Raw genomic sequence first — 13,780 nt, 5'->3', positions numbered from 1 at the left:
AGCACACCAAAAAAAAAAAACGTTAATTTAACCTGGAGTTTAACCCTTGGTTTTATTGCCTTTCGTAAAACCTTTTCATAAAGACCTTTATGTGTTTGACCGCTTAGTTTCAAGTCTTTTCGTAAATTCATGGCCCCCGTTAAAAACATTTATGATGAAGACAAACTAAATTGTGATTGGGTGGTACTGGTAAGTGAAGACCCCGCCCTCAACACTTCCCCGTTCACAACCAATAACAGCTCACCACCAGGTGTGCGGCGGTTGGTTTTGCACTCGCAGCCATTTTTCAGCTGAACTAGAAATCTTCCCAAAACGGGTCTGTATCAATCAATTGGTGACGTCACGGCTATCCCTTCGTCCATTTTCTTTTTACAGTCTATGCCGACGACATGGCTGTCTCTCTGTCGCTGTCACACGCAGCCGTTCTCCTGCCGGTGTTTGTGGTGCGTTGCCACCGGGGTGGGCGGGGGCGGCGGCGGGTAGAGGGAGGGCGCCAGCGTGCACAGGAAGCCGGCCAATAGGGTGAAGCCCAGCCCCCCCCAGGCACAGAACATGGACCAGCCGTAGCCGTGGCCGATGTCCTCCGGGATGCCGTACATGTGGCGGGGGTAGCGCGACAGCTCAAAGTTGATGCCCGCCACGCACGTGCACAGAGATATGATGCAGCATGTGCCTGGGTGGAGAAACACACACACACACACAAAGAAAACATTTATCGTTGCTGGGTGTTGTTTCTAAAAAAAAATCTAAAATAGTGATCTACAAGCTCACAATGTTTTGCATTGTGAGCTTGAAGATCTGGTATTTTTGCTATTTAAAAAAAGTTTTTCTAAAAGTTTTGAAAAAGTTTGAATGTCTATGAAAATCTGTGAAAACATATTAAGAAAATTAAATATTTCTTTCTTTCTTTCTTTCTTTCTTTCTTTCTTTCTTTCTTTCTTCATGCACAAAATAGTGACACCAGGTTCAAACTGCAGTGGTTCCTTGTCAAGACTCTCCATAACACGTATCTGGTGTGCCCTCCTGTGGAACACTAGGGTAGTGCAGCTCTTACCTCCCATACGGAAGAGCAGGCCAGCCACATACTGCTGCCTCCCAGTGGAACACTAAGGTAGTGCAGCTCTTACCTCCCATAAGGAAGAGCAGTCCAGCCACATACTGCATCAGGTCGTGGTCCTTCAGGCAGCCCAGGACGCCTATGACCCAGCCGAACAGGATGATGGCCACCGCCATGCCCACGAAGCTGGCTGTCATCCTCTGTAGATCTGAGAGAAGCACAACACCATGATAGATATACATATATTATATATATATATTATGTAGATAGAAACTAGATATACTGTAGATCAGGGGTCTTCAACAGGGGGTCCGGGACCCCTAGGTCATTGGTTCTCAAAGTGGGGTCCGGGGACCCCCAGGGGTCCTTGAGGGGCTTCCAGGGGGTCCCCAGATAAATGATGGATAGAAGAACCAAATTGACCCTTATGTGGCTGTAACTCTGATTTGTTTTTACCTTAACCACTTGAACCCTAGCATCTGTTTTTCTGAGGAAAACGTTTGGTGAAGAGCGAAAAAAGAGCAGACCAAGTAAACGAAAAAAAATGAGAAACACAATTTTATATAAAATAGAGGGGGGGTCCCTGCTTCAACTCTCTCTCAGCTAGGGGGTCCTTGGCCTGAAAACGTTGAAGACCCCTGCTGTAGATAGATGAATGGATGAATGGATGGATGGATGGATAGATAGATAGATAGATAGATGGATGGCATGCTCTGCAGGTCTGTAAGAAGCACAACACGCCACAAATCAGACCTGTCTTTAGACAGACAGGTTTTCACACAAGTGTGTGTCTTTATTTAGTTTTGACTTAAATGTTTTCCATTTCTGTACAGTTTTAATGTAATGTAAAAACGTGTTTGTGGTCTAGTTTAGTTTTTTTGTTATATTATTAGAATATATATTTAAATAATAAATAAACTGAATGTTGATTTAATAACCACTTAAACCACACTTAATCTACAGTACCAGAAGCCACTACCACACACACACTTGACTTAATGTACCAGAGGCCCTGTACTTATCTTTTACAGTTAGATTAACATTCACTCGTCAGTCAGAGAGCGACATGAGAACTAACCGAGAGGCAAATATAAATCAATCAATAAATAGATCAATTAATAGACGGACGGATCATTTGAACAACCTGGCAGACCGACTACAAGACAGACAGACAGACAGACAGACAGACAGACAGACAGACAGACAGCTACAATCTCTACTGAGGTAAGAACAGGCAGATCATAAGAAGTGCTACAAATATTACTGTTGCTATGAATACTACAATCACTAGTACAAACACTACTACTACTATTGATTGTATAACTTTCCAGTAACATAAGTATTGTTGTTACTATTATCTGTGTTAGTTTATGAACCAAAGTTATAAATGAAAAGGTAAATGCCTGCATATGTGTAGAATTTATATTATTTATTATATTTTCAGATGGATATTTGGTCATAGTAGGTACAGGTATATACAATTCTGGAGGCCACAGCTCTGACCTGTGGTGTTGGGGTCCACAGCGGGGGACTTTGCATGTGTCACATGAGAGTCACATGAGAGTGTTGATTGATTAGGTCAGATGAGGAGCTGGGGAACAGTGGCTACTGTTATAGAACAGTGCTAAAGCCTGTGTTTCCACATTTAAGACAATACACAAGTCACATGATTAATCAACAGAGAGAAAGATCACTAAAAGGACAAAGTGTTCTACGCCGGCATCAGTGATGCTAGTTACCAGGGTGTTATTGCTGCGTTCGTCATTTTCCATTGCGAGCTCCGAGAGACTGACGGTAAGATATAAGAGTGTGTTTATACGAAAATGAATGTATATATTTCAGTTTTATAATTGTGTGTGTATATTTCATGTCAGTAATTTTTCGTTGTGTTGTTGTTTGTGTTTCATTTTCTAAACCTACTACTGGCTTACTGGCCTACTGGCCTAAACGTTTTAGAGTGTGTTTCTATTGTGTGTTAGTATAATAAAACCAAGAAAGACTGAGTTGTGTCTGCTAACTCGGTTGCTGAAATACCCTGTACATGGGAGATCTATCTATTGCATAGCGGGTGTGATTGGTAAATAATTGTACAATTGATACTCATAATGTTATCGTTGTTTTGTCTTCTTGTATTCCTCTGGTGTAACATCCTCAGAGAACATTCCAGATCAGGGAGCAGCAGAGAAAATGGCTTCCCGTTTCACTGTTCTGAAAGAGGAGTTGACCTGTCCCGTGTGTCATGACATCTTTAAACATCCCGTTGTGCCGTCCTGTGGCCACAGCTTCTGCAAGGACTGTCTGCAGGAATGGTGGACGGAAAGACCAACAAAAGAATGTCCTGTCTGTCAGAGAAGATGCTCCAGGGACCATCCTGTTACAAATGTTGTTGTGAAGGACCTGTGTGAGAACCTCTTGGAGGAGAAAGGCCAGAGCTCCTTGTCGGTGACCTCTGAGGTCCTCTGCACCGCACACAGTGAGAAGCTCAAGCTCTTCTGTCTGGAAGACCAACAGCCGATGTGTCTCGTGTGTCGCAATTCAGAGGAACACGCCGGACACAAATTCTTACCCGTGGACGAAGCGTCTGGACTTTGCAAACAGAAGGTCCAGGAATCACTGGAGGCTTTAAGGAAAGAAATACAGAAATGTAATTTTAATAAAGTTAAAAAAGAGTGCGACAAAATAGAAAATCACATCAAGGTTCAGGCCAGGAATACAAAGACGCAGATTAAGGAACAGTTTCAGAATCTTCGTCGGTTCCTACAGGAGGAAGAGGAGGCCAGGATCGCCGCTCTGCGGGAGGAAGAGGCTCAGAAGAGTCAGGAGATGAAGGAGAGGATTGAGGGTCTGAGCAGAGAAATGGAAACCCTCTCCAATGCAATCCAAGCTGCTGAGGATCAGCCGAGAGCCGACGACCACGTCTCATTCCTGCAGAACTACAAGACTACGATGGAGGGAGTCCAGCTCACCCTGCAGGACCCACCGCCGGTCTCAGGAGCGCTGATAGACGAGGCCAAACACCTGAAGAACCTGACCTTCAGAGTCTGGGACAAGATGAAGGACACTGTCTCCTACACTCCTGTCATCCTGGACCCCAACACTGCTAGTCCTTATCTCATGCTGTCTGATGATCTGACCAGTGTGAGATGTGTAGAGAGACAGCAGCTTCCTGACAACCCAGAGAGGTTTGACTGGTGGCCCCAAGTCCTGGGTTCTGAGGGCTTTAACTCAGGGTCTCACAGCTGGGATGTTGAGGTTGGAGACAATAAAAGCTGGCAAGTAGGTGTGTGTGTGGAGTCTTACCAGAGGAAGGGAGACACAGGGAGTGGATACTGGTATATATGGTTCTATAGGGGTGAATACAGAGTAGTCTCCTCATCAGAGCCTGATGGTGAGGAGACTCTCTCAGCTCTCTCAGTGAATCAGAAACTCCAGAGGATCAGAGTCCAGCTGGACTGGGACCGAGGACAGATGTCCTTCTCTGATCCTAATTCTAACACACACCTACACACCTTCACACACACTTTCACTGGCACACTGTTTCCATTCATTTATAATGGTTATGGTGATAGAAAGTATCTGAAGATGTTACCAGGGAAGATCTGTGTCACTGTGGAAAACCACAGTTAGAACGTCTAGCGTCAAATAAAAGCCTATATTGAATATATTGATCTGGTATTGATCTCCATGGTAATTAGAAGGGATTGGTTTATGGCAGGTTATTCATTATTTGAATTACAAATTACATTTGTGATGAAGATTTATTTTTGTTGTAAGTCCACACAAGTGTGTTTTGATTTGTTGTAAACAAAGACCCAAAATAAAGCATTCATTCATTCATGAACCATTCATTCACTCGTGTAATTATAGGTGAAAATTGTAAGAGAAAAAAAAAATCCCAAAACTGTCTGAAATAACTGAAGCTCACAACGTGTTGCTCTCTGCGATGCCAGTGTGAGCTCGTCGATTTTGGAAGAGCTCTGACAACGTTTGACAACAGGACTACAATCACTAGTACAAACACTACAACTGCTGTAGAACTTTCCAGTAACATAAGTATTGTTGTTACTATTATCTGTGTTAGTTTATGAACCAAAGTTATACAGTAAATGAAGAGGTAAATGCCTGCATATATGTAGAATTTCTATTATTTATTATATTTTCAGATGGATATTTGGTCATAGTAGGTACAGGTATATACAATTCCAAAGGCCACAGCTCTGACCTGTGGTGTTGGGGTCCACAGCGGGGGACTTGCATGTGTCACATGAGAGTCACATGAGAGTGTTGATTGATTAGGTCAGATAAGGAGCTGGGGGACAGTGGCTACTGTTATAGAACAGTGCTAAAGCCTGTGTTTCCACATTTAAGACAATACACAAGTCACATGATTAATCAACAGATGGTTACACCCACATGGGTAGACCAAACCCATATAAATAGAGAGAAAGCTCACTAAAAGGACAAAGTGTTCCACGCAGGCATCAGTGTTACTAGTTACCAGGGTGTTATTGCTGCGTTCGTCATTTTCCATTGTGAGCTCAGAGAGACTGACGGTAAGATATAAGAGTGTGTTTATACGAAGATGAATGTATATATTTCAGTTTTATAGTTGTGTGTATATTTCATGTCAGTAATTTGTCGTTGTGTTGTTGTTTGTGTTTCATTTTCTAAACCTACTACTGGCTTACTGGCCTACTGTTTTAGAGTGTGTTTCTATTGTGTGTTAGTATAATAAAACCATGAAAGACTGAGCTGTGTCTGCTAACTCGGTTGCTGAAATACCCTGTACACGGTAGATCTATCTATTGCATAGCGGGTGTGATTGGTAGATAATTTTACAATTGATACTCATAATGTTATCGTTGTTTTGTCTTATTGTATTCCTCTGGTGTAACAGCCTCAGAGAACATTTCAGATCAGGGAGCAGCAGAGAAAATGGCTTCCCGTTTCACTGTTCCGAAAGAGGAGTTTCATGACATCTTTAAACATCCCGTTGTGCCGTCCTGTGGCCACAGCTTCTGCAAGGACTGTCTGCAGGAATGGTGGACGGAAAGACCAACAAAAGAATGTCCTGTCTGTCAGAGAAGATGCTCCAGGGACCATCCTGTTACAAATGTTGTTGTGAAGGACCTGTGTGAGAACCTCTTGGAGGAGAAAGGCCAGAGCTCCTTGTCGGTGAGCTCTGAGGTCCTCTGCACCGCACACGGTGAGAACCTCAAGCTCTTCTGTCTGGAAGACCAACAGCCGATGTGTCTCGTGTGTCACAATTCAGAGGAACACGCCGGACACAAGTTCTTACCCGTGGACGAAGCGTCTGGACTTTGCAAACAGAAGGTCCAGGAATCACTGGAGGCTTTAAGGAAAGAAATACAGAAATGTAATTTTAATAAAGTTAAAAAAGAGTGCAACAAAATAGAAAATCACATCAAGGTTCAGGCCAGGAATACAAAGACGCAGATTAAGGAACAGTTTCAGAATCTTCGTCGATTCCTACAGGAGGAAGAGGAGGCCAGGATCGCTGCTCTGCGGGAGGAAGAGGCTCAGAAGAGTCAGGAGATGAAGGAGAGGATTGAGGGTCTGAGCAGAGAAATGGAAACCCTCTCTAATGCAAGCCAAGGTGCTGAGGACCAGCTGAGAGCCGACGACCACGTCTCATTCCTGCAGAACTACAAGACCATGATGGAGGGAGTCCAGCTCACCCTGCAGGACCCACCGCCGGTCTCAGGAGCGTTGATAGACGAGGCCAAACACCTGAAGAACCTGACCTTCAGAGTCTGGGACAAGATGAAGCACATTGTCTCCTACACTCCTGTCATCCTGGACCCCAACACTGCTAGTCCATGGCTCATGCTGTCTGATGATCTGACGTGTAGAGAGACAGCAGCTTCCTGACAACCCAGAGAGGTTTGACTGGTGGCCCCAAGTCCTGGGTTCTGAGGGCTTTAACTCAGGGTCTCACAGCTGGGATGTTGAGGTTGGAGACAATAAAAGCTGGCAAGTAGGTGTGTGTGTGGAGTCTTACCAGAGGAAGGGAGACACAGGGAGTGGATACTGGTATATATGGTTCTATAGGGGTGAATACAGAGTAGTCTCCTCATCAGAGCCTGATGGTGAGGAGACTCTCTCAGCTCTCTCAGTGAATCAGAAACTCCAGAGGATCAGAGTCCAGCTGGACTGGGACAGAGGACAGCTGTCCTTCTCTGATCCTAATTCTAACACACACCTACACAACTTCACACACACCTTCACTGACACACTGTTTCCATTCATTTATAATGGTTATGGTGATAGAAAGTATCTGAAGATGTTACCAGGGAAGATCTGTGTCACTGTGGAAAACCACAGTTAGAACGTCTAGCGTCCAATAAAGGCCTATATTGAATATTGATCTGGTATTGATCTCCATGGTAATTAGAAGGACTTTGTCCGTGTGTCCGTCCGTATGTATGTATGTATGTCCAATAAACAAACATTGATGACAACATCAATACGGGGCTCATCAAAGGCACCACTCTCTTCACACAGGGTGTGATTTTTGAATAGCCAAATACATCTTAACATGACATAGATGTTTTCCCGGTCTTAATGGATTACATATCGTTACTTGAGTTTTCTTGGCATTGAGCTAGAGAGGCTGATCTTTCCTGCATTCCATTTCTCCTGTCAGTAGTTGTTCCTTTCCTTTATTATCTGCTGTATCCGAGACTATAGGGCAATGTAATCTGATCGTCTGTTGTCAGTGGTCGTGATGGGCATTTTGAGTAAAACATTTTCTTTCTTTTTTTCTCTTTTATCTTGTCTCATATTTTAAGGTTTTTAAATATTGAAAAACATTTTTTTCAAGGATTGTAAAGGATAGGCAAAGAATAAGCATTGTGCTTCAGCCAATTCCTTTTTTCGGTCATTACGTGGATATGTACATTTGTGATGATGATTTATTTTTGTTGTAAGTCCGCACAAGTGTGTTTTGATTTGTTGTAAACAAAGACCCAATATAAAGCATTCATTCATTCATGAACCATTCATTCACTCGTGTCATTATAGGTGAAAATTGTAAGAGGAAAAAAAAATCTTCAAAACTCTCTGAAATAACTGTAGCTCACAACGTGTTGTAGATTTTGGAGGAGCTCTGACAACGTTTGACAACAGGACTTACAGTAAAGGTAGGGTAAGTGTCTATATATGTGTTAAAATTAGTGTTAAATGGCTTGATATTGTGATAGTAATCATTGCTATAGAGTGTGTATTCAGTAACGGGGCTCCCTGTCTCTCCAGCCCTTTAGCAAAGGTTGGGATACCAATTTTATTCAATCGCATGGTGCAAGGGCCGTTCCCGTGCAAAGGTTGCTATCTTCAGACACCAGCCTTGTCCCTAAAACACCCAGCGGTGGAAAAAGTACTCAAATGTTTTACTTAAGTAAAAGTATCAATACTGCAATGTAGAAGTACTCTGTTACAAGTAAGAGTCCAGAATTAAAAATGCACTTGAGTAAAAGTACAAAAGTATTGGTATCCAAATGTAGCTGTGGGTGGAAGTGGACTAGGAAAGGGAATCAAATGGACCCTTACTGGTCCGTAACTCTAATAGTGTAGAAATGGAACCAAATGGACCCTTACAATTCTGTAACTCTGAGAGCGTAGGCCTACAAATGGAACCAAATGGACCCTTACAGCTCTGTAACTCTGAGAGTGTAGGCCTACAAATGGAACCAAATGGACCCTTACAGGTCTGTAACTCTGATAGTGTACAAATGGAACCAAATGAACCCTTACAGGTCTGTAACTCTGAGAGTGTACAAATGGAACCAAATGAACCCTTACAGGTCTGTAACTCTGAGAGTGTACAAATGGAACCAAATGGACCCTTACAGGTCTGTATGAACACTGAGGATTTTACAGTGTAGCTACATTGGAGGTCCCAGAGATAACAAATGGTATGAAATGGGGGTCCGTGGCCTGATGCAAAAAATATGCAAATTGTGGGTCCTTGAGATGAACGTGGTAGAGAATGACTTACGCAGCGCGTGCCACTCGTCCTGGCGTATGGTCTTGGTCAGGTCGACGGGCAGGTTTCTGGGCAGGGCTGACGAGGTGTAGTAATATTTAACGGGCGTGCAGCGCTGGACCAACCCTGAGCATGTAGACAACATAACACAAAGAAACACACAATGTCAATGTAAGCATTTAGCAGCAGTGTTGATTTTGACAGCACATTTTTTAATTTAGTTGTAGTCATAGTCTTTTGAATACAATTCCATTTAGTTTTAGTCATATTTCAGCCATCTGAATTGTTTCAGTTTTGTCTAGTTTCAGTCGACTAAATATCCTAAGATTATAGTCGACTAAAATGTATGTTGGCGGTGCCTTGATGGCGTCGTAATGGCTGATTTTACACTTGGTTGCATGCTGAAAATAGCCGATCTACAAGCTCACAACGTGTCGCAGCATGACACGTTGTGAGCTTGTAGATCTGCTATTTTCAGAGCACAGCCAAACATAAAACGACTTGTCTTTTTGTTCTACTGGATCTCTTCTCCACTAGTCCCTCACTAACATTTTAGTCTAGTTTTTATTTGTTGACGAAATTGTCGATATATTCAGTCATAGTTTTAGTCACCGTAGCCTAGTTTTTATTTAGTTTTTATTTAGTTATCGTCAGTGTAAAAACGTAGTCGACCAGCATTTTTCGTCATAGTTTTAGTCGACTAAATCAACACTGTTTAGCAGAGCTTCTTATCCAGAGCAACTTATGAGTGTGAGATCAGAATGAGAAGAATAAACATGAACTCTAGTCCAGGGGTCTTCAACGTTTTCAGGCCAAGGACCCCCTAGCTGAGAGAGAGATGAAGCAGGGACCCCCTACTCTATATTGTATAAAATTGTGTTTCAGATTATACTTTTTTTGTTTACGTGGTCTGCTCTTTTTCCCCTCTACACCTATATACCTCTTGTAGATCGGCTATTTTTGGCTAAAGTTCTCAAAAAAGGGATGCTATGGTTCAAGTGGTTAAGGTAAAAAGAAAAATCATATCACACAAAGATTTGGCGGACCCCCTATAGTAACTCTGAGGACCCCCTAGGGGTCCCGGACCCCCTGTTGAAGACCCCTGCTCTAGTCTATGAACAACAACAAGGTAAACAGGGGGTCATGCCTATATTATGTTCCCTCAGTTTAGGATTATAGGCTTGGGGTTAGGGTTAGTTTTGAGGGAACAAAGGGCTGAGGGAACATACAGTATAGGTATAAGCACCTGTAAATTAGTAAATAGTCACATAAGTATAGAGTGCAGAGAGAACAATGTAATGCCTCAAAGCTATAGGTGAACAATAAATATATAGCATCTGTCTATAAACAACATGCTATCTAAATAACATACTGTACATTTGAAACTATAGGATACCAGGTAAAACAATGAAACTACTCTCTCTCTCTCTCTCTCTCTCTCTCTCTCTCTCTCTCTCTCTCTCTCTCTCTCTCTCTCTCTCTCTCTCTCTCTCTCTCTCTCTCTCTCTGTTGTTTCTCTCTCCTCCTTCTCTCTCCTCTCTCTTTCTCTCTCTCTCTCTCTCTCTCTCTCTCTCTGTTGTTTCTCTCTCCTCCTTCTCTCTCTCTCTCTCTCTCTCTCTCTCTCTCTCTCTCTCTCTCTCTCTCTCTCTCTCTCTCTCTCTCTCTCTCTCTCTCACACACACACACACACACACACACACACACACACACACACACACACACACACACACACACACACACACACACACACACACACACACACATATAGCATTCTAAGCTAGTGTATTAGCCTATGCGGGCCTACAGTATATATACACAGCACAGTAGGAGCACAGTAACATAACATGTACAGACGGTGTTGTGTAATGATGCTGCTGTGTTGTGCTACTGCATGCATGCATGCAGGCCCAGCGTCAGCACCACGGATAGCTCCAGTACCCTGGACAGCACCAGAACCATGGACAGCGCACTGTGCGTGTTATCAACACACAGATGTAAACAGCCTCAGCCTCACCCACACAAAAACAAAAGGTGTTTCAAACCCCAGCATCCATATTCATCCCCCCCAAAAAAATCTACCAGCTCACAACTTGTCAACATTCATGACTCTGTAAGCTTGTAGATCGGCTATTGTTTGGCCGAAGATATTTAGTGTATAGATGGAAACAAGCAGTCCCAAGTCCCAGGTCTAGAAAGGGCTATAGCCTTGGATCAAGACTCTATCATAGATGTATTTGATTCGAGTCTGATTTTAGCTTTATGGTTTTTAGCTTAGATTTTAGCATATCTATGTTAAAATCGATTACATTTTTTTATCTATGATAGAGAGGGTTTAACTGGGTTTTTTCCAGCCCTTCATATATTTTGGCCATTTGAAAATAGCAGATCTACAAGCTCACAATGCCTAGCAATGGATGCATTGTGAGCTTGTAGATCGGCTATCCCTAACCCTATTTTCAAATGATTTGTATACATTTGAAAACGTGTGAAATGGGACATTCTGCACAATGACTACTTTCTACGTTTGGTAGGCTATACTTCAAGTACATTTTTTTTCAAAGAATAAGACCTTTTTTTTTTTTTTATAACCTTTAAAGATCAAATCCTCCGTCTCCAGGTCGAAGCCCTCGCGGTGACACTTCCTCCACAGCCCCGCCACGGTGGAGTTGAACTGCCGGCCGCACAGCGACTCCACCATCGCGGCCGACGCCATCAAGGGGGCCGCAGCCGCCGCTGCGGGCGCCGCCGGGGGAAGAGCGTCAAAGTGCCGCTTGGCTCTGAGCGGCGCGGCGCTCTGAACACCCGCTGTCCATGGTGCTGAACCCGCGGATCCGGCTCTCCGCTCCTCCACGCCGCTCTCCTTGGGCTCGGGCACGGGGGGCTTGTTGATCATGGGGGGCTTCTTGCTGCTGCGCAGCGGCAGGCTGCTGCTGGAGATGTAGATGTAGCCCGGGTCGTTCCTCCCCCGGTTGTGGTGGTGGTTGTTGTTGGAGTAGTTCTTGCATCGCTCGCGGTGCCGCCGGGCGTCCGTCTCGTACCAGTTGTCGGTGCCGATGGCCACGGCGATGAGCCCCAGGGCGCAGAACGCCAGCGCCAGACCCGCCACCGTCAGAGCCCTCATAGCAGCCATGTTCCATCCATGTGGTGGTGAGGAGGATGGAGGGATGCAGGGGTGGAGGGGGGTTGGCTGGTTGGCTGGTTGGCTGCAACGGGACAGCAGAGAGATCCGTCGCTGGTCGGTCGTTGCTGGTTCTTATTATTATTATTAAATTAATAATAATAATGATGATCAAATGGAGACTGCGATGTTAAGTCAACGATGGTTTAAATGGCTGAAGTGAATCATCATCACCGAATGAATGGCTTCATCTTCTCTGATTTATTCCACCGATGGAATTTAAAGTGGGAACTCCTGGAGCCTGTCTGTCTGTCTGTCTGTCTGTCTGTCTGTCTGTCTGTCTGTCTGTCTGTCTGTCTGTCTGTCTGTCCTTAGCATCTGAACTCTGCTGCACTGGGAAATGCTGAGTGCTCATTTAACTGGGTAACAGGATAGGTGGGCTGTGGGCACCCAGGAAGAGTGGGCACCTCGGTGTTAAATTGGCTATTTAAAAAAAAAAAAAAAAAAAAAAAAAAAATATATATATATATATATATATATATATATATATATATATATATATATATATATATATATATATATATATATATATATATATATATATATACAATATTTGGAAAATGTTTTAAAGTAAAGTACAGCATACATGATTAGAATATGCTTAAACATTCGGCAATTAAGGTCTAATATTTCTACAAAAGCTGCAAATTGCTCATAAGCATACAGGCTATATCCAGTAATTTTGGGCTTAAAGTTGAAGGATAAAATGAATGTCTTATAATGATGTACTGTGTATGTTCATATCGCCTACTTAAGACCATTTAACAAATATTTTATTTTCAAACATTTCAGACAAAATAGCCAATTTTACATCGAGGTGCCCAGATGTCCCTAGTGCCCACCTATCCTGTGTCCTTTCATTGCTATAGTGTGTAGCCTACGATTTGAACCATTTTGGTTCTCAGAGAGTTACATTAACATTGAGGATTTTACTGTAGATCTATTGATACTGGTTCAGTCTAACATTTCTTTCTAATAAAGAGACATTCATGTATAATAATAATAATTTTAAAAAGCAAGACCCTTAGAGTAGTGGTTCTCATAGTGGGGTTCGGGGACCCCCAGGGGTACTTGAGGGAGTTCCAGGGGGTCCCCAGCTAAATGAGTTAACACAGCATCAAAATCAGTTTAACTGCTTTAACCTTAGATATACATTGTCTATGTGAAAATATCCAAGCTGCAAGCTTACAGATCTACTTTTTAAAAAATTAGGATTTTTTAAAAACAAACATTATAACAACACAACTCGTGTACGGGGGTCCCTGGCACAAAATATGTTCAGTTGGGGGGTCTGTGACCAAAACACATTGATTTGAGGTTCTGGTGGGGGGGGGGGGGGGACATTAGCTTAATGTGCAAATATTTTCTCACCCAACAGTAAACAAACCAACAAACAGTATGAGTGTATACAGGGTATCTGCACATTTATAAAGTGACAATTTAAGGAAAAATAAGACCATTACTGTGTGAAAAGTAATCAACAACATATACTATAAAAATAAATCTAATTGTCAAATTTTACCTAAGAAAGAGATAAACA

The 13,780-nt window shown here is 42.9% G+C and overlaps 1 protein-coding gene across 1 annotated transcript; it reads right to left on the bottom strand.

The window, feature by feature from the left end:
- Positions 1-410: 410 nt before the first annotated feature.
- Positions 411-12,192, bottom strand: LOC311046714 (transmembrane protein 178B-like; the record flags this gene model as incomplete). Its single annotated transcript, XM_084059223.1, has 4 exons — positions 411-673; positions 1,128-1,265; positions 9,075-9,188; positions 11,652-12,192. 4 exons carry the CDS (start codon positions 12,190-12,192, stop codon positions 411-413), a joined length of 1,056 nt encoding a protein of 351 aa, XP_083915349.1.
- Between the last annotated feature and the right edge of the window lie 1,588 nt (positions 12,193-13,780).

Source organism: Gymnoscopelus microlampas, assembly GCF_963454915.1.
Source record: "Gymnoscopelus microlampas genome assembly, chromosome: 6".
In the NCBI taxonomy this organism is placed as follows: Eukaryota; Metazoa; Chordata; class Actinopteri; order Myctophiformes; family Myctophidae; genus Gymnoscopelus; species Gymnoscopelus microlampas.
Note: the sequence above shows the minus strand (reverse complement) of the source record. Positions and strands in the feature narration are given on the sequence as shown.